The sequence below is a fragment of the Aplidium turbinatum genome, chromosome 1 (assembly GCF_918807975.1).
Source record: "Aplidium turbinatum chromosome 1, kaAplTurb1.1, whole genome shotgun sequence".
In the NCBI taxonomy this organism is placed as follows: domain Eukaryota; kingdom Metazoa; phylum Chordata; class Ascidiacea; order Aplousobranchia; family Polyclinidae; genus Aplidium; species Aplidium turbinatum.
This window is the reverse complement of record NC_137472.1, coordinates 54564217-54589963: the sequence shown is the minus strand read 5'-3', so window position 1 is coordinate 54589963 and position 25747 is coordinate 54564217. Positions and strand designations below refer to the sequence as shown.

The window sequence follows — 25747 nt, the reverse complement described above, 5'->3', positions numbered from 1 at the left end:
GCGCACACCCCGAGAGTCGAACTTGCGAGGCGTGATTTTAAGCCGGGCGCGTAACCACTGAGCTAACGGGGCGGACGACAGGGTGTTCTAGGGGTAGGCTACTTTTGGACCGGGAAACCTGAATAATCTACCGCGTATTTTTTGGATGTAGCCTACCCTTGTGCGTTTTTTTAGAGACCCGGGGATCTTATTGGTACTGTGCCCAAAATTATGTCCCTCGACGCAATGCCGGTCTTAGGGTATTTTGGGCCCTGTGCGGAATATGCTTTGCGGGCCCCAATGATCCAATTCAGTAGCGTAGCTAGGTATTTTGAACGGGTAGGAGGGGGGTTTTGACGGCCGGCGGGCGAAGCCTGACGGGGTGTTCTCTGAAGGCGACACCCAGAGGTGGGGAAAAGTAGAACCGTTCATTGGCGCAACGTTTTCCCATTCCTTTTAATTAACCAAAAGAATAATTCTTTTTGCTCTCGAAATACACGCTAAGCTCTTGTTATGACAGCCAAAAATACCCGACTCTCTGTTCAAAGCGAATAACCTCGTTTAGATTTTGACCAAGACTAAAGATCCCAGTGCATTTGATAAAACCTTCCCAGTCATCTTGAGATTTTCAATGATCTATTGATGTTCACAATAAATATAAAACGGTCAATCGCAAACCACACGCAAAAGAATGACGATGAAAAGCGACAAAAACTAAACGAATCACATCATTTATCTGGCGTAACAGGTATAGGGCTAAATAAAGTATCATATACATGAGGATTTTCAAGTTGACCTTGATGTTGGTAAACTTTATAAAGTTCACTCTTAAGAAGATTTAAACGAATGATGCTCATTTCTTTTTGCTTCTCTGTCCAGTTGTACCAATGATGGGGAGAACTCAACTCAGGTTGAACTCTACCGCTATAAATAATTGGTCTTGGATTGACACCTAAAGTCCCCAGTACAAAGCCCAGAGGTATACCGAAAAATAAAGTTCCGACTGTCCCAGTTATTAACATGCCTTTTGGCCCTCTTGTCCACTTATACAAGCAAAATGGTGCAGTTATTCCAAAAACATAGTGACTCGTACAATCTTTTAGCGTATAAATACATAAAGATTGGCTAATAAGAGTACCAGATCCAATAAGAAAAGCAATTCTCCAACCCCACCTAAACGTATAACGAAAATATCCTTTAAAAAAGGCATTGTGCCTTGCTCTGTGGGCATCTTGTTTTCGTTCATACATACTGGTACCACTTGTTCTGTCAAAGTCAGATACAAATCTTTTGCCATAACCTATGGCTAAGATCAATCCCATGAAAGTTGCAGGTCCGAAAGTGTAGTTCAACAGTTTACTTAAATTATACACATGGGAATCCTCATAGTATGAATAGTTGGGCACAAAGTACTTGGGAAAAAATGAACGCTTCAATCGGTCAAATCCTGTTAACTCCAGCGATCCTGGCTGTAGCCCTGCCAAAGCTTCAAGTCGGGAAAAATTTCGTAATATCATAGACTGTTCAGATTCTGGAGGCTCCCACAGAATGTATGGTTTAAATTTACACTGAATGCTTTTATCTGACAACTTTTCAACTTTTGTTACCCACTTGTCAGGAATGTGTAATTTCTTCATCCATCCAATTGCTAGTTGATTAGCGTGCCGTTCAATTCTTTTATTTCCTACAAACGTATAATATCTTGATTTTTCTTGTCTTTGTTCGACTATAGCTTCTTTTAACTTTTTCTTGCAAACTTTGTTTCCACCGAGTTTTAAGCAAGTTCCCATTAAATGATTAATTTGATCGGTGGTGAAGTCGTTTATGCTAAATCGATAATTGCGCATCAAACTACTATCCATTTTTCAACAGAAGCTGTGCTAGTATTTCACCATGAGAAATGGTGGTACTGGTTTTGATTTACAAACGTAACATAAAAGTCCTATGTACATCATCCATACCATTCGATTCAATCTTTAAAAAAAACACAATAGACTGTTATACAGAGAAACTTGGTGCTTTATTGCCTCCAACCCTCAACAAGAAAAAAAAACAAACTTGAAGATGATGATGTTAGTCAGCCCCGATAGCTCAGTTAGTTATCTCATGACTTCTGGAGCGAAGAAGCTTTATGATCAAGCGACGCTGGTTTGATTCTCTGGGATGTGCGCTTGAGCAACGCACATGAAGGACTGCTCTCCATTCAGCGGCACCTAATGGATGGAATAATTCCCCGGCAACAATGACTTCAGCAATCGGAAACGTCACTCTGTCAATCTCGGTGACTGGGCCTGTGTCAGTGATTCAAAGCCTCTACATTCTACAAGTATGCAAAACTGCCAGGATTAAGCTCTTCAAGAAGCTTTCCTAGTCTGAGGATAAAGATTCAATGAATAGTAACAAGTAAGCAAAAGTTACTTGTGGCTAAGTTAATCTTAGGAAAAAATGAACAATGCAAATATTACACAATGGCCATAACACAAACTCAAATAAAACAACCGTTTTATTCGAAAATTTATTTTAACATAGTTTTCAGAAGCTATGGTTACTATCTAAACAGAAAAGTTGAAGCCACTCCTTATAAAACATTAGTACCAGCTGAAATGTGATAAGCTAATAGTAATGATTAAGCAAACCGTCAAGATGATCCAACAACTACCGTACGTAAGTAAGAATGTCAATCTACTAACGCATCAAGATCAATGTTTCATGGATTATAAATCTCAATTTGAATTGGTAAAACATGAAATAAATTTTATACTATTTCATAATTTGATAAAAAATATTAAATAGGGTATGAAAGTATTTTGTATTATGAAAACATCCCATGTAATAAATTTTTTTATTCAAATAAAACACCCATTCTCCGGTATTGTAATAGTTTGTAAAAATAATTCAGAAAGCAATCAGAAATCCACAAAAACCAAGGCAGATCATTACAGAGATTTTGATGCCATTCAACAAACACAAGAGAACCACCCAAAGAACCAAGGCAACATTGACAGTTGGCTCATTGTATCTTGTATGCAATTTGGATTCTGGAAACCAGAAAGCATGACATAAAAAAATTGCCAGGTCAAAGAATATTTGGAAAAAGTAAATTTTTATTGGGGAAATCTATGTTCATATTTGTTTATAAATTATGTGTTACATTTAAAAAAAATCAAATATCTCAATATTTTTCAATTTAACGTTTTTTAAACTTTTAATTTTTATAATTTTTTTCTAGTGCATTTCACTTTTGTTTTATCTGGCAACTTTATTTAAGTCTATAAAGTGTTGCCAAATGCTATAAAATTTTCAACTAAGACCTGTTTCAATAAATTAATATTCTGTAGTGTACATTCACTAGCATGGATTATGACACAAAAACTGCTTTCAAACTGTGATAACTAAATGTAGTCACTGTATAAAAGTATTACAGTAAGTCAAACAGCAACATTTTGTGGTTCAAACAATTCAGTAGACATTGTAGAGTTGTAGACCACTTTATTTGGCTGCTAAACAACGTTAAATTCCCACTTTCTTTTCAAGGTCAACAAAGTTAAATATTTCGTTATCTAAATGGACTCGTATTAATGGCACCCATTTAAAGTCATCAAGCTAAAATGTTTGTCTATTAATTAAAATTTGCTAAAAATATTTGTAATTGGTGACGTACTGACGTGTTGTTGTTACGCAGTAGCCAAACCGATATTTGCTATTTTCAGCGATGATGTTAGATTCTGTAATATACCTGGCAACTTTGTCTACAAACAGTGTTTTGAGTTTTGACCAAATTACCGTTTTAAAACCAAATTATGCGCTGGTCATGCAGCATGCTACGAAAGGTTTCAGCCGTTCTGACTGCAGCGACAAGTTGTGGAATGAAAGACTATTTTTGCTGTTTGGGATGTGAGGAGTATTTTCGTTTTGTTTTAAACGACTACTTCGTTCCAGACGAGACTGTGAAAAGACTATTGAAACCTCGACGTTACGTTCTTTTTGTTTTTGTAGGCTTGGTTTCAGGCTTTCGGTTTAATTCAAGTTAGATTCAAAATCGTTGGAAATGTCAATAAGAAATCATCAAGCAGCGCCCACCATATGGAACAAAGGTTCTAACGGTTTTCAAGAAGAAAACTATGCCAGCGACAGCAGCAGTGACGAAGAACCGCGTAAGTTTTGTGTTGGTTTGCACTGCGATTCTGGACGAGAAACTAGGCATCCGTAGTTTCTGTTTTCAACAAATGAACATTTAATAGTGTATATTTTTGACCTTTGTATGCGATTTCTTCTTTACATACCATGTTGCTGCAGGATTAAAGGGAATTTTTTTACATAGTTACAAAATCATTGGTAAAAATAAAACCCATTAAATTATCCAACATAATCTTTGTCATTAAATGTTTTCAACTTTTTAATTTATTGACATTTTTCATCAGATTGTTTTTGATATAAACCTAAACTTTATTTTTCCAAGATCCTGCCTTAGTTTTACATCAGATTGTACACTGATGCTTGCTGATTTTGATGAACACCACTTAAACATTCTTCATTGCAAAAATCCTGATAAACATACTGGGGCGCCGGAAGCGGGGGGGGGGAGGGGCAAGAGGGGCAGATGCCCCCTGCCCTCAGTTTTTCTGTGGATGGAGGGTAATTGGGCCCTTTTAAGGGTAATTGTAATATAATAATTAATTATGGGGCCCTTAATACGATGTAACAATTTCAGCTATTATCTTTTAGCCTAATTATAATCTTTCATTTCTGCCTCAAAATAATATTTGCGACACAAAATTCTGTATCACGGTAGGTAATTAGTCTACATCAACATAGCATGATGCCCGACCATGCCTGTTCTTTGTATACCGTACTGGACACTTGTATCATTACTCGATGATGAGCTGATGGATGATCATTATTGCTATATCTTATCTTGAAACTTTAAAAAAAATTGGCCTTTCAACAACAACAGTGCCCTTTTTTCATAATCCTGCCCCCTCCCAGTAAAAAACCGTTCCGGCACCCTTGTAAATATAGATGCACTTTTTTGGTAGGGAGGGTGGTGGCCAGGTTAATTTTACCCAGGGATATCTAGAACAAGTATGATATCTGAATATATAGATATCTGGATATCTAGTTGTTCTAATGTTCTAGATATCCCTGATTTTACCATAACATTTTTCCTATTTCTATCTATGTGGTTTGAAGCTAAGATGACATGTATTTTGTTTATCTTATCATAACTAAATATAATAATATTAATATATATAATAATAATATATGAGATGTTGTAAAGCTTATTCATTCTTTAACAAACTAATAAAGATAATAACAATATTGAAGTCAACACTCAACAGTGATACACATGCAAAAGTAAATAGCCATGCAATATCAGTGTGAGTAGATAAGAACATGAGACACACAAAAGTAACAACGTACCAAGTAGGGTGTAACACTTTACACACTTTTTTTACAAATTGCTACTGGCTAGTTATTGTGGTTTGCAAAATTACCTAACTTGATCAAGGGGGAAAAAATTAAAAAAAAAAAAAATCATTTAAGCAGGCCACGCTCCCCATTTTTGTGGCGAAACCCCAACAACCCCACTATTTGCTATATTTCATCCCACGATGGAGGTAGAGAGCTAATTTTGCCACCAAAAGATGCAGAATACAAAAGTTTATATCCAATTTATGAATGTACCATAGCCCTAAACCCTTTAGTTTTTTTCTATAATTGAGAAAAACTGTTTTTGACAGTAAAATTTGCATCTTTTGTAACCAAATGCTTGTATTTCAGGTCATGGCTTAGATGAATGTCATTCAGCCATTACAGATAGCCTTTATTCAAACTCACAACTGTGTAACTAGTACAGTCATTGAACAGAAGACAGTATTGTTGTTCTCAAACTTTTTCACAGAATTGAATCAGTATAATTTTACAAGTTTCCTTCACCAATATACAGCACTGTGCACTGGTATACAAAATTTTATGATGTTTATCTCAAAATTGATTACAAAGATGTAAGAAGTCGAATAATGAATTTTCCCCAGGTCACCAAAATAATGCTTTTTAAGCTGGTTAAGTAATTACCTCAGGTTTTAAAACTGCTGGTGTTAAATATCACATCAAAATATACTCAGCAATATGTCTGTGATAGAAACTCTTTCAGCATTACTTAAATGTATATACTAGACTAGCCGAATCGGACTAGCCGAAACAGGCCATTTCGTCCCTGCACAGTGCACAGACCATTGGAGAACAAAGGTTATTTGCTCTTGTCCAATGTCTTCAAGAGTTCATCCAAAAGAGCTAAGACTTCTTTTAGATCAGCGCTCAGAACGTAACATGGTGATTGGTGGTGTTGATGTGGCTGTCTGAAGCAAATACATTTGAAGCAAATACAAAACAGAACTCTCAGAACTTGCCATAAACACGCTAGTGATGATTTTGATCTTACTGGTAACAGTGATGAATTAGAGACATCTTTTGAAGAGGAAATGCCAAAGTCATCATCCAGTGAATTTGAGTGTATGAGTGGCAGTGAAGAGGAAATTGCTTCAACATCATCACACCTTGTGAGTTCTAATGTTTGTAAATTAACAGACAAAAGACTTGCATCCCAGTGCCGTACAAGGTTCATCAGTTGTCTTAAAAATGAGAAGCTTCATGAAAGCATGTAATGCTTCTGAGCCAGCGAAGAAATGCTTCATTGACCACAGTGAGAAATGGCTGAACCCAAAGACAGCTGTGTTGGGTGCACTGCATGCCAACATTGATGTATCTAGGATTTCAACAGCAAATAAAGCAGACACCAAAGCTCTGTTGCGGTCAAACCGTCCGCTGGCCGCATTTATGGATGCAACTTCTGCATTTTCACTATATCTGACACCAGGGAGTAAGGATGATTAGGAAGTGTTTCGAAACAACAATACTTCTTGTGATCGATTGATAGGCCACATGAAGGAAACAATTAATAGCAAAAAATTCGTGACACAAGTGATGTTGACATAAAGACAAAGAGTTACATTAACAATGCATACTATTCGCAATGAGAAATTAACAGGACAATGTACTTTGTCCAGCACAGTGGTTCTCAACCTTTTTGTCTTGGTGGGACCCCTTTTGGTGCCTTCGAAGCAGTCGCAGACCCCTAACAATTTCTATTTGAAATTTTGGTATATCGCGTCTCCTTATGGAATCATATGTTATATAAGTTTCGAAGGAACACACTGAGAAGAATTTGCTGAATTCGCAACGCACTTGACGATTGATGAAATTATGTTATGACTTATGAGCTATAATTTGTTGGCACACAGGATCAAACATCAGTAATCTATATGCTGAGGATGTTTTTCTATAAATTTTATTAAAAGTTAATAGAATACTTGTGACCGTTACAAAGAATTTCTCTCTTTTTTCATTTGTAATCAATATTAATTCGTTATAATCACAGTCATTGCAAAATATGTGAGTTGCATTTCCAAGTTAATCATTGATCAACAATCTGCTGTCTCAAAAGAATTAAGTTGAACATAGCCAACATTGCTTTATTAAAAGGTTTAAGTCATTTATATGATATTTTTTAGTTAAAAAATCAAACCTTTGTGCAATGTTCTTTGCAATTTTAAACGACGCACCAGTGGGTTGCAACTTACAGTTTGAGAATCACTGTAAGCTAATATGATACATAAACAAAGCACAAACAATTTTTAAATTTCGTAATTTATCAATCATGCTGAAAACTCGAAAACTTTCGCGGACCCCCGGTTGAGAACCACTGGTCTAGCATGTATTGTATAGTTTTGTGTTGATTGTTTCCTGCCTCATTATTGAATAAAACATCACTGTTCTTATACAGCTTACAAGTTTGATTTATAAAGGTTATGTTTTTAATGACTGAATGACAATCGTGCAAGCCAAGATCTGAAATACAAGCATTTTGCTTCAAAAATGACAGATTTTACTCTCAAAACAGTTTTTCTCAATTATAGAAAGAAGTAAAGGTTTTAGGGCTGTAGCATGTTCATAAGTCGGATAGAAACTTTGGTATTCTGCATCTTTTGGTGGCAAAAGCAGCTCTCTATCTCCACCAGAATACGAGATATAGCAAATTGTGGGGTAATGGGGATTTCGCAACAAAAACGGGGAGCGTGGCCTGCTTAAACAATATTTTTTTTCCAAATTTTTTTTTCCATTGATCAAGTTAGGTCATTTCGCAAACCACAATAACTAGCCAACAAGTAAGTTGGTCGGAGCGTTACACCCTAGTACCAAGGCAATACAAAAACAGTGTATTACTGTATATATACATTATTGTGATGTAGCTTGATATATATATTGCTAGTTGTACAAAAAAATATTATATATAGGCCTACTCTATTTTGTATTCAATCTAGTACCTTTTGAATAGTTATAAATTTAAAAATCATGGTTACATGAAATAGGTTCTTCTGAACTTCTTGTATTGTAAATTTAAAATTTTTATTAAGCAATTATGTAATTTTCACCAGAAGTTTGTATTTTTTGTGTTGTTTTTTAGAGGTGCGTATGAGAGTTGGAGAAATGTATCAAGCTAAAGTCCAACCGTGGCAAGACAATGCAGGTATAATTTCATTGTGGTTGCTACAACATACAACAAAAAAGTATGAAAAAAATATTAATACCATATATACTTGTAATAACAATTGATGTGTTTAATTTTGATTTGCATTGAGTGATGATTGATGAGACTAAGTATATATGTTAGTTTTGCTGTTGTTTAACATTCACAATTCAATTCACTAGACGTGGCTGCATATTTATTAGATTCAACAAAATCGTCTCATTCTAAAGATGGAATGCTGATTTGGTCACCCAGTGATGGGATTTCTGATGAAGAATGTATGTAAATAGTTTAAGAAAGTATATATTCAATGAAAAGCAATTTCACATGGAACACAAGATTATGATAACAAATATGCCACTTGTTTTAGTTTTTACTTTCCTTTTCATAGCCTAGCATTAGAGATGTACCGATACCAATAGTTTGGCCGATACCGATCCCGATACCGATATCACTTTTTTAGGCCGATACCGATACTGATACCGATATTTTGGCCGATACTTTGGTGTTACAAAAAGAAGCAATTTTGGTATTTGCAAAGAATTATATCAAGGTTTTAGTAATGAAAGTCCACCGTAATTGAGGACTGGGGTATAAGGGTAGAAACATTACATCATAATTTTGGTTTCTGAAAAATTAATAAAGTGTTTGGGCAAACTCTCCAAATAAGCTATCATAATTGATAATAAGATGTAAAATGTAAACCAAGTGATTTGCGTACACTTACAAAAACTATTCGACAAGTAATGTGCAACCTAAGGGGCAAGGGCGCTTGTTGTTTGGTTGAAAAGCTTTAGCAAAAATGTATAACTTTGCTTCGTTTTTACGTTGCTAAACGTTTAAAAAACCTGTGTAACTTGGCTGATTTTAGTAAGCTGGTTTTATCAGTTTGTGATTTAATTTCCACTATTTGTTGTAATAAACTCATCAAGCTTAAACAATGGGACTACGAATCCTCACTAAACTAATCAATAAATGGTCTTGTTGCGCCTAAGATGAGAACCTCATTGTGAAGAAAGGAGCGTTCTTCCCGGGTCTGCTACTATTCGGTGAGTCCGATTCGGTGAGTTCCTAACCTCCAACCCCTAATCCTAACCCCAAACCCTAAAACGGCAATGATAGTTAGGCTACGGTACCCGATAATTAAAAAAAAAATTGAAAAAATCCCCCGTTAAGGGATCGGACTCACCGAATCGGACTCACCAAAACGGGCCATTCTCCGGTTCTTCCCGCCATCAGCACAAGGCTGAGCACTAGGGTGTACCATTTTGCAAAAAGTTTTTAAAAATTATTGCGGCTATGTAGTACGGGTTTCCACTTTTGTTAAAAAGTATTTTGGTAGAGTTTCAGAATTTTCCCGCCAAAACTGTGGTTCTGCCGTCATTTTGAAAAAATGGCGTCCAGATAAGATATTATGAAAGTCTACAGCCTTAAACTGGCGTAATGTGATCATATAATATGTCGATTACGAAGTTTTTGGGGTCGCAGAACTCGAATTTGGAGTTAAAAACACTCTACGGCAACAATTTTGCAAAGTGAATTTTGACATATAGATGTGACCACACTGTTTTGGACTGCAGATTTACATGAAAAGAGCATCTTATTGTCATTTTAACCTTGAAATGCATGTAGGCTATGCATAAACTTTTCTAGTCGGTGTGAATATATCAATCAGTATGAGGGAAAATTTAACATGTACTTTCTCGTGTACTTTCACATCCGATGAAAATCTACTGACTAGTCCACAGTATAGCTTATAGCCTGTACTTAGTTACTAATCTACCTGCTTATTAACTGATGGACGGCAACAGAGTACCCCACGGCAGACCAAAAAGTTCGAAAAGCCGAAGTGAACTCTCCCAACTGGGTAAATGCTTTACTTCTACACGATGAAGATCATCATTAGCTCAGTGACTCGAATAGTAGCTAGTGATCGTACGCAAGTTACAAGGTTCAGATCAGTAATGCCACTGAATGAGACGGCCGGTGAAGCACATCGCTCACTGGCACAAAAACCAAAAAAAAAGGTCTTCCTCATTGGGAACACTAGCGAAAGACTAGGTGTTCCAAAGCTTCCTAAAAGCTCTGACGTTCTTGCTAGGCTGCTGTTCCTCAGAGACGAAAGTCACAGAACGATCAACCAATCCATCGTGATAGCAAGGGAGGAAATTCCCCTGGTATGGAAACATCATTTTGGCGTGGGTTAGGTATTTGGTAAGAAAAACGAGAAACAATCTGGAACAGAGAAGTAATCGTGAAAGGTTATTGTTAAAAATGCGGATACTAGACCGGCATCTGAAGAATTTGTATGAAACTTGGTATCAACTAGAACTTGATTCTAGGCGTAAGAGGAATAATAGTGATTCATTAAAAAAACGTTTGCGTGATATGGAAGAAAAGCTCAAGGATCCTCTGAATTTATGTAAGACTACTTCGCGATCAATTCTCATGCATTCCGGTATTATTGACTGGGAGACAGATTTGATACATCTGAAAAATTAGCTCCAGAGAGATCAAGTACTGTAGGTTGTGCATTGGGCAGAGATGCTCTGTAGAAGAGACGGGACTGAGCTAGAAAAAAACGACACAGTGCAGCTGGTGAAAGGAAACAGAAAGAGGATGTTGCTGACAATCTGAAAACCGTGAAGTTGGACTTAAGTACAGATGAAGAAACAGAAAGTGACAGTGACAACTGGAAAACTCTTGAATGGAAAAGAAAATTGGTATTATGTCGCCTAGCCTATACCTTCAACATCTGATCGACTTGGATGAGCTATCGGCAAAGAACAATGTTCGCTATGTGGCTCAAGCATCCGGCATACAAGTCGAAGATACTAATATCAGTCACAACAGCTCATAGACTGGCTAATAAGACTATAGGTCCTCTCATTCCCAAATTAATTATCAGAGATAAGTTCCAGGCCCCTGATTTGGCAATAATTCACTGGGCCGGTAAGATTCTGAAAATGAGAGGAAATGTTTCATCAGAACAGTGCTGTGTATATGTATCTGGCGTTAGTTTTGATGATGAAGGTAATGCAGAAATAAAAGCTTCTGGGAGTGCATGAGATACCAGACGGCACCAGATCATCCCAGGAACAGGCCGTTATAAAATTGGTGGAAGACTGGAGAGAGAAAAGTGTCATTGATGGTAGGTATTTGATACGACTGCCGTCAATTCAGGGAAGTGGCAAGGTACTTGTAGGCTACATTGCTGGAGGCAACAATTGGGAAAGCAATTTGGAACTTATTGGTCAAGAGTGGCAACAATATGCCAGTATCAGAATGGAAAAATTTCAGTGATTATAAGAAACTAAACTAAGCAAATTCGTTTTGAAGGTAAGGATGGTCAACGATATTGTGGAACGCGGGATTAAGCTAATCACTCATTTTATTGACAGGTGTTCTGACGAAAGCCACCGGCAAGCTCTCTTGCTTGTCGTGCAAAGGCACAGAGAACAGTTCTCAAATTACAAAAAAGCTACCTTAGCCAAACTCAATTGTTAAAGAAATTCGTCAAAAATTCAGTAAATTGAGTGTTTGCATAACTCTGATAGGCTATTGTGTTGATGAAATACTGGGAATTGAAATCAATCAGGACTGAAGCATAAGGAATAGCATGCAGAAGAAACAGCGATGGATCGTGTTTGAGAGTGATTAACTCAATTTGTTTGTAAATGAATCGTGTTGTTATTTCAACAGTTTGACAATATTTCAGGAATGCTCATTCTGGGGTGAGGTATTCTTGGTCAGGTTGTGTCCATGTCTGCAAAATTTCACCATAAATTTCAAGTGGTAAAATTTCACTTTGCAAAATTGTTGTCGTAGAGTGTTTTTGACTTCAGATTCGTGATCTGCGACCCCAAAAACCCCGTAATCGACATATTATATGATCACATTACGCCAGTTTAAGGCTGCAGATTTTCATAATATCTCATCTGGCCGCCATTTTGAAAAAATGGCGGCAGAACCACAGTTTTGGCGGGAAAATTCTGAAACTCTACCAAAATACTTTTTAAGAAAAGTGGAAACCCGTAATACATAGCCGCAATAATTTCTAAAAACTTTTTGCAAAATGGTACACCCTACTGAGCACTCACTAGTACAGCGAGTAGTTGCGATTCGCTAGTTAACCACAATGGTGTAGCTTCCACACTAGCCATTTCAATTCTTGTCGATGTCAATTCTTGCTACAAAACGGCAGCCGAGAAACATATACAGTAGTTGATTGGATGGTCTAAATGGCTAGCGTGGAAGCTACACCTTTATGGTTAGCGAATCGCAACTGCTCAGTGTACTAGTGAGTGCTCAGCCTTGTGCTGATGGCGGGAAGAACGCTCCTTTCTTCACAATGAGGTTCTCAACTTCTCATCTTAGGCGCAACAAGACCATTTATTGATTAGTTTAGTGAGGATTCGTAGTCCCATTGCTTTCATTTTGAGCCTACTTGCTCTGCCATGACATTGTTTAAGCTTGGTGAGTTTATTACAACGAAAGGTGGAAATTAAATCATAAACTGATAGAACCAGCTTACTAAAAACAACCAAGTTACATGGGTTTTTTAAACGTTTAGCAACGTAAAAACGATGCAAAATTATACATTTTTGCTACCTGGGTAGTCTTGGCCTGGGTTTATCCTCTGCTGAGAGTAAAAAATAAAGGCAGTAGCTATTTGACCGGCGCCGGTCTTTGAATTGGAAACACTATTTGACCGGTCATGACGTCACTGTCTACATAGGCATTTTTTCTTTTTCTCTTTCAAAGCAAGACGAGAAGAGTGCCTATATAAGTTCTAAATTCGGCAGTTATGTTCAACTGATTCGGTGGCGCGTAGGATAAGTCTCCGGCTGGTGCTCCAGAGGGAATAAGTTCGATACTACGCTGAAGCGTTCTTTTATTTTTAATTTTTAACTAAATTTTGACCGGAAATGACTCAATTGTTAGGCTGCTGCATTTTTGTGGTTAATTTTTAATTTGAGTAGCCTACAGCCCAATTTTTTATGTCTTTTCAACTTTGAGTAATAAAGTTAGAGTTTTTAATTTTCTGGAATTTGAGAATTTTTCTGGGTTATTTTCCGTTCGTCATAAGAGGATGTGACCGTGCTTGCTGAACGACGCATTACATTTTTGCGTCGTTCGGCAAACACGGTCACATCCTCTTATGACAAACGGAAAATTATCCAGAGAAATTCTTAAATTATAGAAAATTAAAAAAACTCTAACTTTATTACTCATATTTGAAAAGACATAAAAAATTGGGTTGTAAGCTACTCAAATTAAAAATTGACCACAAAAATGCAGAAGCCTAATGATTGAGTCACTTTGGGTAAAAATTTAGTTAAAAATTAAAAAAAAAATGCTTCAGCGTAGTATCGAACTCATTCCCTCTGGAGCACCAGCCCGATACGGATCCTACGCGCCACAGAATCAGTTGAACATAGGTGTTGAATTTAGAACTTATATGGGCACTCTTCTCGTCTTTTGCTTTGAAAGAGAAAAAAAAGCCTATATAGTGACGTCATGACCGGTCAAATAGTGTTTCAGATTCGAAGACCGGCGCCGGTCAAATAGTCACTGCCAAAAATAAACACTAATGATAAATATTGGAGAAATTGAGTCTCCTTCACCACTTAAAAATCAAACAACGCAACACTGCTGAAACAAAACGTTTTGTTTGAGTGAAAGAATCACTGTAAGCAAACAATGCCAATACGTGCGCGCATGAGAAGTCATGGGAGTGTGAGATATCAAAATTTGAACAAGTTGTTATTTTTCTACATCAATGTGACGTTTGATACTTCAAAAAATCTATATCTTTGCTTCTGTAGAAAATCCGCAGCAAACGCCCTTTTTTGCATGTTTAGTATCGGCCAAAATTTGCCGATGCCGATACCGATACTCAAAAAATGGCCGATATCACCGATACCGATGCCGATACCGATATATCGGTACATCTCTACCTAGCATGTTCATTGTTCAATCCATGTAATTTTTGGTCTTTGCAATGAAACTGCTTTATCTTTTTGTTTTTGAATAGTATGTAACTCTTTTGATTTAAGATTTTTTGAAATGTAGAATTGTTTATGACTCTTTATTATACAGTTTTGTTAAACTTTTAAGTTGTAAGTTTGTTTGATAGTTGAATGACAGGATTAAGTATTTAAGTAACTATGTATTATTATTGTACAGTATATCTCTAAAAGTATTAAAAAAAATTTGTCACAAACCATGTACATACTAACTTCATATGTTTGTGATTTTGTAGTGGACAACTTTTGTCAAATAGCAAAAGAAAAACATTCATACAACGCTGAGCAAGCTCTGGGGATGCTGTTTTGGCACAAGCACGACACCAAGAAGTCATTAAGTGACATGCAAAATTTCACTCCCATGCCAGGTATTAATTGAAACATTCAGTGAAACCAAACTTTTAAAAAAATGGCTCTTTTCTTCAAGATGTTCCGCTGTACACTTTCTCCAGGGATCTTCAACATTTAATTCATTTCAAATGGAATTAAAAATTAACTTTTATCACTTTGTTTTATTTTTGTTAGATGATTGGTCAATGGAAGACAGAGTGTTATTTGAACAGGCTTATACTTTCCATGGAAAAAATTTTCGAAAAATCCAACAACTGGTACGATGTTTGTTATACGCATTGTCGTTTGCGCATTATAGTGCATCCACAATTTTAACATTATTACCGTGTTTGAATATTATTATTCTTATTCTTTTGTTGTTATCTTGTATAAATACATGTACGTTTTTCATATGTTTGTACCATGCTCTGATTTTGTAAAGTATTCTGAAATATCGAGGATCTAATTGGTCAAGGCCACATCGGCAATGATGCGTATGACAATGACTCCAAAGTATGTGAGTTTTAGTATTTTCCTAAAGCCGTGGAGCCAATCATTGAAGCCACTGCTCTAAACCAACACTAAATTTAGTTTGACTGTATTACTAACAGATACCAGATAAAGACATCTGCCAATTAGTGAAACATTATTACACTTGGAAGAAGACGCGGATGAAAACATCTTTGATGGACAAGCAGGCATCCAAGCGTCGGCACGCTAACGACAGGTGCGAATGTTAAAATCCATTTTATCAATTTTAACACTCTTTTATTTAACGGATCTTTTATATCAAGTTGTATAAGACCACCGGTAGGAAACTTCTCAATAATTTTTTTTTGTAACAGTTCTATTCTACATATGACTAACTGTGAAGAAGGGATGTTCTTCCCGGCCATCAGCACAAGGCTGATCACTCGCTAGTACAGCGAGCAGCAGTAACGCTTCGCTAACCATAACGGTGTAGCTTCCACGCTAGCCATTAAGACCTCCAATAAACGAAGCTACACCGTTATGGTTAGCGAAGCGTTACTGCTGCTCGCTGTACTAGCGAGTGATCAGCCTTGTGCTGATGGCCGAGAAGAACACCCCTTCTTCACATGTCCTACCCCTGGCACCTGCTGGTTTTGTTGGCTCTTTTCTTTCCACAAAGAGAAGAGTTAAACTGACTGGTAAAGCGGTGGTCGATTACGCCACTTGAATCAAAACCAAGCCATGGCCGCCGTTACCTACCTTCCATGTGTCGTGCGTGTGGGAAAGCGGAAGAGACTCTCCCCCACATATTGAATCACTGCCCTACCGTGATGACTGTCGTCACGAAACGACACAATTCAGTATTGAGGGAGATCGTGGGGCACGTGCCTGCCGAATGGCAACCCGGGCTTTCCATAGATAGTACGGTTCCACAGCACGTGGAAGCGGGCGGTGCCGATCTGCGTCCTGACATCGTCTTGCAACGCCCTGATGGTGTCACGGTCGTATGTGACGTCACATGTCCGTTCGACAACGGCGCGGATTCTCTTCGAAAAGCCGCCGACAGGAAACACGACAAGTACGGCGAGTTATGTGTCAACATAAAGGAAGACAGGAAGCGCCCTTGCAGGGACGTCCTGTCACTTCCGTTTGTCGTAAGCTCCCTTGGGAGCTATGCCCCGACGAGCTCTCGAGCTCTGACGGCCTTGGGCGTTCCTTCTCGTGGGGTAGCAGAGGTGGCTAGAAAAGTGGCTTCCCTCTCAATCGAAGGATCCTTCCGCGTCTGGAAAGCTTGGAACGCCGGGCTCACTTGTGGAGGGGCTACGTCATAGAAAAGACGACATCAGTGATCAGAAACTTATTCCCTAATAACGTTGCAGTAAGTATCCGAGCGCGCAAGACAGCAAACCGTTTAGACGTTATAACCTTATAACAATATTGGCTTAAAATTGATCACCTTATGACATCACCTTATTTCTATAAACCTGCGCCATTTCTTTTATATGATACTCCAGTCTCTTCAAAAACAATCATTCTAAAGTAAAAAGGAAGGAAATAAAATACCTCATGTACATTGTGACTTGAGACTGGTTTAATAGCAATTAAGCAATTTCAATCATCACTAGATTCTCTATGTACTAATCATTCAATTGTTTCGAACTGTCATACGCTGCTTTCGCCTTGTAACGCTGTTCTTGCCCGCTCGGATCAACATCTCTCCGCTTTCAATGCATTGATCAACACGATCCCCTGATCAACTCGATGCAGCCTCAAAACTTCTACCCCAATTTTCTATTTTTACCGATAATGTAGCCTATCAGTGCCTCTGGTTTCGATCGCTAGCCTCCCCGACCCAGCTGGGCGAACCTGCCTCAACGTCTGGCCAGTGCACATCCGTGCTCGCCGAATGAAAGCTTACTCTTCTCCAGTGAGTATTAATTACATATCTTTTTTTTTTATTACAGTATATTGATTCATCGAGCCTCTGCTCCACATTTTTATTGAATATTCGTCTGCCACGAGAGCCAAATTATCCTTAAATGGTTCGACTCTCTTCCTCGTGGGAGACCCCAAATTTTATCCGCTCTGCCTACTGGCAGACCGGGTATAAGAGTCAAAGTACCTGCGCGAGGACGCGTGAAGGAGACGTGGGCGCTGCCCGGCGGTCAATTACTGCCGGTTCCAGCGTCCACACGCGACGGGTCGCCCGGTCCGTCGCAGGGCTTCATTCTGGGCTATGCAGAAAGAGCCTGTCTCCCTGGCCCGCTCCGCCATTCTAAATTTGCGGACGGGCCATATAGTGTTTCGATCCACACTCTCCCTCCACAGGTACCTCGACTCCCCAGCCTGGCCCTCGCGACCTAAGCTGGTGGACTTAACCCTCCGGGTGCATCGTCACCCCATAAATCACGCCGCTCCCCGCCGCCGCGGGCAGGCCGGTTTCTTAAAGTCTTCGACCTGGCTATGTTTGTTTGTACTCTTGCGAATAAAACAGTTCAACACATACGGTGCGATACTGATGAGCCCAGCCTCATAGGCGAAACACGTGTCTATCGCTGTCTATTCGGTGCTACAATCGGCTGCCCAAAAACATATGACTAACTATTGGCAATAATTTTGTACTTTGTAAAAATATGAGAACTGCAACCAGAGCTGTGAAGCCGGACAAAAAATATACAATTCCGATTCCTCGGTTTCTAACTGGCCGACTCCGGACACGCCAAAATCCCTCTGACTCCTATAGCTCTGACTTCAACATGAACTGTAGGCCTTACTACACATTTTCATTGTCTTGAAAACTTCAGTTATTTTTTACGATGTTTTTTTAAATTCATATGTTTTGTTTTTGATAACCTGCAGCGATGACTATCTCGTCGATGATGGGGATGGTGGATTTGGCTCTGTCGCCCTTCAAAAGGTAAGAAACTGTGCTATATTTAATTATTTATGTTTGCGTTTCTTCAAATTTGCCTCAAAACTTAATACTCCGCAGGAGCATCCTCCGTCAAAAGTGCAGGTTGTCGACCAAGAATTGGAAATCAAGCACAAACTACCCAAAGGTATTGTGTTTACAATCTTTTTTGTAGAAACCACAACCTTATAAAAAAAAACGTGCTTTTATGCAAAAACGTATCAAACTTCAATGCAGCCAGACGTGCATACTGTGGAAGTTTTGTTTTCATCAAGCATGATGTCATAATGGCAAAGTAACTGTAAAAAAGCATACGGCAGTTTTAAAAGCCACGCAGAACTTAATTAAGTATGCGTTAAAACACTTTAATATATTCATGTCAATGTACTTGCTTGGCATGAAAAACATTTATAAAGTACTGCGAAGGGTTTGAAAATATACACTGAGGTTTGACCCTTGAAGCTTCACGACATTGTTACATTGCTAGGAATACTTTCACGAACATGTATACATTTACACGTAGGAATCCACTTGTCCACTGACGACATTAATGCATTGGCTTCTCATCCTGATGGGTCTGAAGGTCATCTTGCTGCGTTGGATGACGGCTTGATTGAGCTGAAGCGTCAGGTCAGAAATTTTCGTTTATTTATCTTTACTAACTTAGTCTATCAATATGACTCGTTACCAGAACTCCTTTATACCTTTTTTGTGTGAACCTTTTAGTGACAATTTTTTTCGAGCAACCTTTCTCACTTTTTGGTGTTCAGTTGTTGATGAGCCATTCTCCAAAGCGTCATTGCGTGTATCTGTCGGATCAATAAACTTTCGACTGCTCGTAATGTCGCTACGGATTCATATCGCTCTAAGTTTACTCGGAACAAATGATATGGGACCGAGGAGCGAAATGATAGGATATTCAGTTTTACATTTCATTGGTGATGTGGCCAGTCCTATGATAAAGAACATCATCAATGTCGTTATGAAATTTTTTGTGTGTGACCCGGCCAGAAATCGAACCCAAACTTTTCAAAAGTTGAGGCAATTGCACCCACTACTCTACCACCAAACTGACGATCTTTCTGCTGACGATTTCTTTCTGATCTTTGCAGAGCAGTTGCTTTGGGCAACATAGCTCTTATTTTTGAGAAAATTGATTTTCCGTTGCTTGAAGAATAGATTTTCCAACAAAGTAGCTGTTTCTTTGTTCTGGTGATAAACTTTGGCATTCCACCAAAAGGTTCAAGCGGAAAAGCAAATTTGTGGAAGACTATTGGAAGAAACGAGCGCCCCGCCACACGCGTCGAAACCAATGAACGAGACTGAGGAATGGAGTGATGAAGAGAAATTGCTCCTTGCGGAAGGTATAGCAAGCCAACCGCGTTGTTGTTGCTTCATTAACAAATCAACTGTGTTTAGTTTCTCTTTGCCTGGGACCTATGACATGTCAGAGTAAAAACCGGAGAAACTTAAGAGCCTAATCCATCTCTTTACCCCATTCTTTGATAAATGAGAACAGAAAGTAAACAGTTTAAAACATCAAAATACTGAAAGTCAGCCAATAGTAAATGAAACAATGAAAATAAAGCCCTTCAAAAATTTATTGCCAAGTTGAATTTTAGGTCCCACCCAATCCTAATTATTTCTCTTTGCCTCATAAATACGCCAAATTTGGCAGTGTAGATGAAACTTCATTTTATACATTCTGAGAATAATCACGCACATTTACCATTGGTTCCGTAAACCTTGTACCATTTCACAAAATGTCATAAATATACTGGTCAAGACGAAGAAGTGGTGCGTCGAAGCAAAACGAAAGTCAAAAAATTTTGCTTTATGTTTTGCCAAAAGTGAGGGTGAAAACTTTCGTTTTGCTTTGACGCACAACATAGAGCAACGTTTTTTGACTGACATGAAATCGCTTGTTTGGCCTCCGTTGAATGTATCTTTGACGTGTAGGTTTAAAAGAATTCGGGGAAGATTTTGACGCCATTTCTGATGTGCTTGAAACGAAAACTAGCACGCAGGTTAAGGCTCATGTTACCACCAAGCAAGAAACTGTTGATGCAGGTAAAGATTTTGTTAGTTTTTCATTGCATAGCCTACTTTTAAATAGTTTACCAAATTTGGATGCAAAAAGTACGTTATCAATAACATTTGCTTTAGGGCCAATAGTCATAATGAGAAAGCCTTGGTTCGAGAACCAGTTCTGTCACAATTCGTGGATTCGAAATACTCTAAAAAGTACAGTATGCTTACACTGTAGTGTTTGAACAAGCCGAGGGTTCATCCTTTTATCCCTTATTCTAGTGTTAGGCTTAGCGTAGGATACATTGGTGCTGATGGACGGACTATGATTTAGTCTCAAGCTCATCTGGCCACTCGTATGACGTAATTTTCCCAACCACGATACAATAGCTTCATAAAGCTTCATTAAGATTACATATAGATTACATACATTACAGATTACATATAATAAGATAATTAAGATTAATTAAGATAATAATTTAAGATAATTAAGATTACATTACATAAGATTACATACATTAAGATTACATAAAGCTTCATTTATGGCTCTGTATGGCATCAAGGCTTAAGTCAAAAGTTTTGAATTTCAAAGATACCATCATGGATGGACGCAGTAAACGTGATAACCACTGTCGTATGGATGATAACGTGTTTATCAATGTGTATTCAATCATATCGCAAGTTTTTATGCTGGGAAAGCCGATGTGGTCAAAATGAATGAAGAAAATGTGTTGAGTCAAGCTTATGTATATCTGACCTGTATCAGCTGTTCTTGAAGCAACATCCAAACTTTGCGGACAAAGTGCTCTATGGCTACTATAGAGACATATTCAAGAAAAAGTTTTGAATTTCATACGGCTTGCCTTGAAGTCACGTATATGGAAGTTGATATGCAATTATGCATGCTTCTAGCAGGATGTTACCTTGCAAATTTTTGACAACCTAAAACAGCATATGAAAGACTTCGAAGATGCAGCTCACAGAAGTGACAGAAAGCATATATTTTGGCGACTTTCTGTTAAAAGACGATGTTGTTGAAACTTGCTCATCCTGAATAAAAATTACACCGTCAAAAATGTGGAAACTGTTATGGACTCAAATGAATTTGTTTTGTTCAAAATCGGAATTTTCAAGAAGTCTATGGACGTGAATTATGACTGCATAAATTGTCCACCCTTGACAATTCGTGTTGGCCAGGGTGTTTAGCTATGTATTCAGCTAAACAAGGCTGGGCCTAATGAACATATTATTGATGTAATACTTGACGTTGTCGGCATGCAGTCTGATTTACTAGTTTATTTTATTTGCAGAATAAATGCTGAAAAACCTCCAGGGTTTCGACCTGCGCGACAGCTTCACAAGCATGGAACATGCTGCCAAAGTGATTTGAAATGATTGCCTTTTCTGCTTTCTATCAACGGGACGGACCAGATAACAATGAGCGTTTTCGTGTTACGTGCAGTTTTCAAATTCATTTGCCCTTAATATTAGCAATTAGTGGGACTTACAAAAACTATACCAGCCTCCTGTAGCCTACTTGTAACCTAAACTGTGACTGCAGTGAAATCGTTCAAAACACACATGTATTGTATAAATGATTTACGCTATTAGTGATCAGTGAATTTTATAGTTTTTGTTGGACGGATGTTATGGCAACTCGATGAACTAAAATTGTACTCCGTTAGTTTGACTATCAAATAAAAAAGAACTGATTTGACTGGTGAAACTTTTTTGAGATAAATGTCCTATAAATACAACTTTGGAAGTATTGTTACTCAACAACTCACATATCACAATGATTTTCAAAGGTTTTACTTATCTTTAGCGAGCATCACGACACTTGAGATTTCTCAAATCAATGTACCGCGAAAGAAATACATTACAACTTCTGTTATTACACGTTTGATTTTTATGTGCAGTGTTTCATGACAGGACATGCATAGTAGCTCGGCCTCGAATTTTGGATCAGAATCAATTTTATACTGGCTAATTAGTACAAACGTTAGGACTGTTTGAAACAAAAATATTTCATTTCGATACAGAAACGCTTGTTTTGCTTTTGCTTATTTGTAATGTTCCTTCAACTTAGTTTTGTACGTTGTTTCACTGTCATCTTGCAGCAAAACTCAGAACAAGGTTCGGAAGAACATTGCTTGTAGGTGCCTTGAGCCAGATTCTTCCACGATTTATTCAGGGTGAAAAACTGTTTAAATAAAGCTTCTTCGACTTGAAATCTTATTTCAGCGGAAATTTATTTACGCCAATTTCGGTGCCCTGGTCTGATAAGTGATGCGAAATTAAAGGGTACTTCCTCAGTTGTAGGGTGAGGGTTTCCGCAATCAACAATACAGTAACAGTACGATAACCCTATTAACATTTTTAAGACTATTCAGATGCTACTTTCTTCATATCCCATAGATCGACTCTTCTGACAACTCAATTCCGCAAAAGTGTTACAAAGCAGAATCCGTCCATATCGACACTTTATAGTTCATTTCGGCCAAACTTTTATATTTTACTTATGCCTGCCTATATTGGAGTTGACCTACACCGACACTTTCTTTCATACCACAGAGCATTTGTTCTATTGCAGTGACAGTTGTAGCTCTTTACTTCGAGTCGTAACCTCGCTAACCGTTTAATGACGAGTCGCACTTCGTTCAAGAAGGTCGTTCGCAGCTGAGGATAAGACTTGGCAGAAATAGAGCCAGTCTGCACTACAAACAATAAAACTGACACGTTGCAAGGTTGATCTATAAAATGTCAAACCTTGTTGAGACCTCATTAATTTGAGGTAGGCCTACCCTGAAATTGGCTGCATAGCCGACGCGTTAATGACGAAAAATAAAATGATTGATTGATTGGTGAGAACCATAGTTCGACCTTCGTGAGGCCACCGCTTGAGTCTGGCAAGACACTTAAGGCACGCCGTCGATTGCGGAATGGCGCCCCTTCGACTATAGCCTTTGATTTCTCTCATTTATAAACAGTAGGCTGCTCTGGAGAGAAATGCTTACGGCCCTTTTTACGGCCATGACATCTGCCCCGATAGTTCAGTTGGTTAACGCGTGACTTCGAGAACGAAGAAGCTTCAAGATCAAGCTGCGCTGGTTCGACTCTCAGAGTGTGCAGTTGAGCAGCGCATTCTAAAGATTGCTCTCCATTTAGCGGCATCTAATGGGTGGCGGTGGGATGGCGCAACGGATAAGGAGTTGGCTTTCCAATTATGCAAACCTGGTTCGACTCCCGGCTTCAGCTGGTTGTTGAAAACACCGCTCACCTCTACCCAGGGTGTAATAAATTGGGTGGGCGTAGTTGCTGAAGTAAAGGCGGCCGAGAGAAAGGAACTGGCCACCCTACTCTCCTTAGTGCCGAAGGCTTAGTACAATGAGAACCTTATCTTCTCATACCCGACACTTGAATCAAGTATGGGACCCCCTTTACTTTACTTTAATGGGTGGAATAATTCCCCGGCAACAGAGACTGCCGAGAAACATGTTTTTTGAAAAGTCTTGATGGCTAGTGTGGAGGCTACACCGGTATGGTCAGCGAAACACAATGCTCGCTGTTCTATAGTGAGTAGTCAGGTAGTGTTGACGCCAGGAAGATCGCTCCTTTTCAACAGTGCATATTCTTGGCGACAGTTGGTTTCTTGTTTTCTTTCCACAAAGGTAAGAATTCAATTGACTGACAAGTGCAGCGGTTGAGAACTATGGAGCAGGAACTAGTAGTGCGGTACTAATAGGCGAAACACGTGTCTATCGCTGAGTTCCTGCTACACTCGACTGCCGAGAAACACATGTTTTTGGAAAAGTCTTGATGGCTTGTGTGGAGGCTACACCGGTATGGTTAGCGAAACACAATGCTCGCTGTTCTATAGTGAGTATTCAGGTAGTGCTGACGCCAGGAAGATCGCTCCTTTTCAACAACAGAGACTTCAACAATTGAAAATTTCATTGCCAATCTTGGTAACCGGCCCTGCGTCAAAAGCCTCTACAAGTAGGCGAAACTACCAGGAATAACCTATGAAGGCTTTGTAAGTCTGACGCTAAAGATTCAAAACCAACCAAACTGAACTAGCCTACCCCGAAAAAAATATTTTTGTAAACCTTAGTCTTGGAACACCGCTTTGGTGTGTTGCAATGACTTCAAAAGGTTTTGGTCGGTTTTGGTGTAGAATTTTACTGTGTTTCGAAACAAAAAAACGCGTTTATATAGTTAGGATATTGAAACACAGAAGTCGCAAACTTCAAAGAACGCAGCTTCAATTAAACGTCTTTGAAAAATTAGTGATTAGCCTTCAGCGAGGTCAAACAAAAGTTTGTTTGAGTTCACGTTTTTTCCTCTTGGTTTTATTTGAAATACTGTATATATGTTTGGCCATAGGCGCCGGGTTTTGAAAATTGCCGGTGGGGCAAACTTTCTAGCCGACTGATTGCTTACATCAGTGCTCTTCAACCTTTTTGTCAACACGGAACCCCTCATGTACTTTCGCGTTTGTCACGGAACCCCACTAAAAAAAAATTACAAATTACGAATTGCTTGGTCAGAAAATTAAATATTTCGTTATTACACTGTTACACTTCAAAAAATAATTAGACATTTCAAAATATAGACAGTTATTACAAAAGTTATAAAGTCAGACACTTAATGACTCTGTTGTTGTAGCTTATCTTTTATAATCTTCTTAAATCGTGGTTCAACGTTGCTTAATGCAATTCTCATATACATATCGACACCCTTCAAGCAACTTCTGTTTTTGTTCTTAATTGTTGTTAAAGCAGAAAATGCTGTTTCACACAAATAGGTATTTGGAAATTGACACAATAGTTTCAATGCTTCCTTTGAAATTTCTGTCCCTTCTTTGTACAGAAAAATCCAAAAATATTCCTTTCCGTTTTTTTCAAAGATTTCCTCCAAATGAATATCATTGCAGATATCCAGGAGTTCTTCATGTTGTTGGCAAGGGAAAACGAAAGGATTAACCACCCACTTTCGCAAACGGAAAATCTCAGATTCTTCTTCAGGAAAGTAGCGGTTGAAATTTTTCCTCAATAGCTTCAAATGCTCCAACACTATAATTCCTTTATTTCAGCTGTATCTTCAACTTCGGAGTCCTCACTTAGAAATTCATTCAAAAACCGAAAAGGAGAATAATCATTTTTTGAAACTTTATTGGCCCAGCAGTCAATTTTTCTTTTAAAGCCATCAAAATGGCCAACTTGGGAAAATATATCTGATCTTTTCCCTTGAAGGCTGGTGTTGAGTGTGGACAACATATCGAATATTGAAGCCAGATATGCCAGTTTGCAAACCCATTCATGATCAAGAAAATTGGTAGCATATTCATGATTTTTTTCTGCAAGAAAAAATGATATTTCCTGTCTTAATTTGAACACCCGAGCCAAAACT

At 38.3% G+C, this 25747-nt stretch overlaps 2 protein-coding genes across 2 annotated transcripts; one reads left to right on the top strand and one right to left on the bottom strand.

Moving 5' to 3' along the window:
- Positions 1-604: 604 nt before the first annotated feature.
- Positions 605-1947, bottom strand: LOC145777934 (complex I assembly factor TIMMDC1, mitochondrial-like). Its single transcript, XM_082589298.1, has one exon. It carries the CDS (start codon positions 1839-1841, stop codon positions 708-710), a length of 1134 nt encoding a protein of 377 aa, XP_082445424.1. The 5' UTR covers positions 1842-1947; the 3' UTR covers positions 605-707.
- A 2032-nt stretch (positions 1948-3979) lies between these two features.
- On the top strand, positions 3980-22232 carry LOC145772609 (REST corepressor 3-like). Its single transcript, XM_082584471.1, has 12 exons — positions 3980-4133; positions 8504-8566; positions 8770-8844; positions 14832-14963; positions 15121-15203; positions 15537-15652; positions 18256-18313; positions 18389-18455; positions 18831-18937; positions 19548-19671; positions 20267-20377; positions 21646-22232. The coding sequence occupies exons 1-12, from the start codon at positions 4028-4030 to the stop codon at positions 21648-21650; spliced, it is 1047 nt and encodes a 348-aa protein (XP_082440597.1). The 5' UTR covers positions 3980-4027; the 3' UTR covers positions 21651-22232.
- Positions 22233-25747: the final 3515 nt, after the last annotated feature.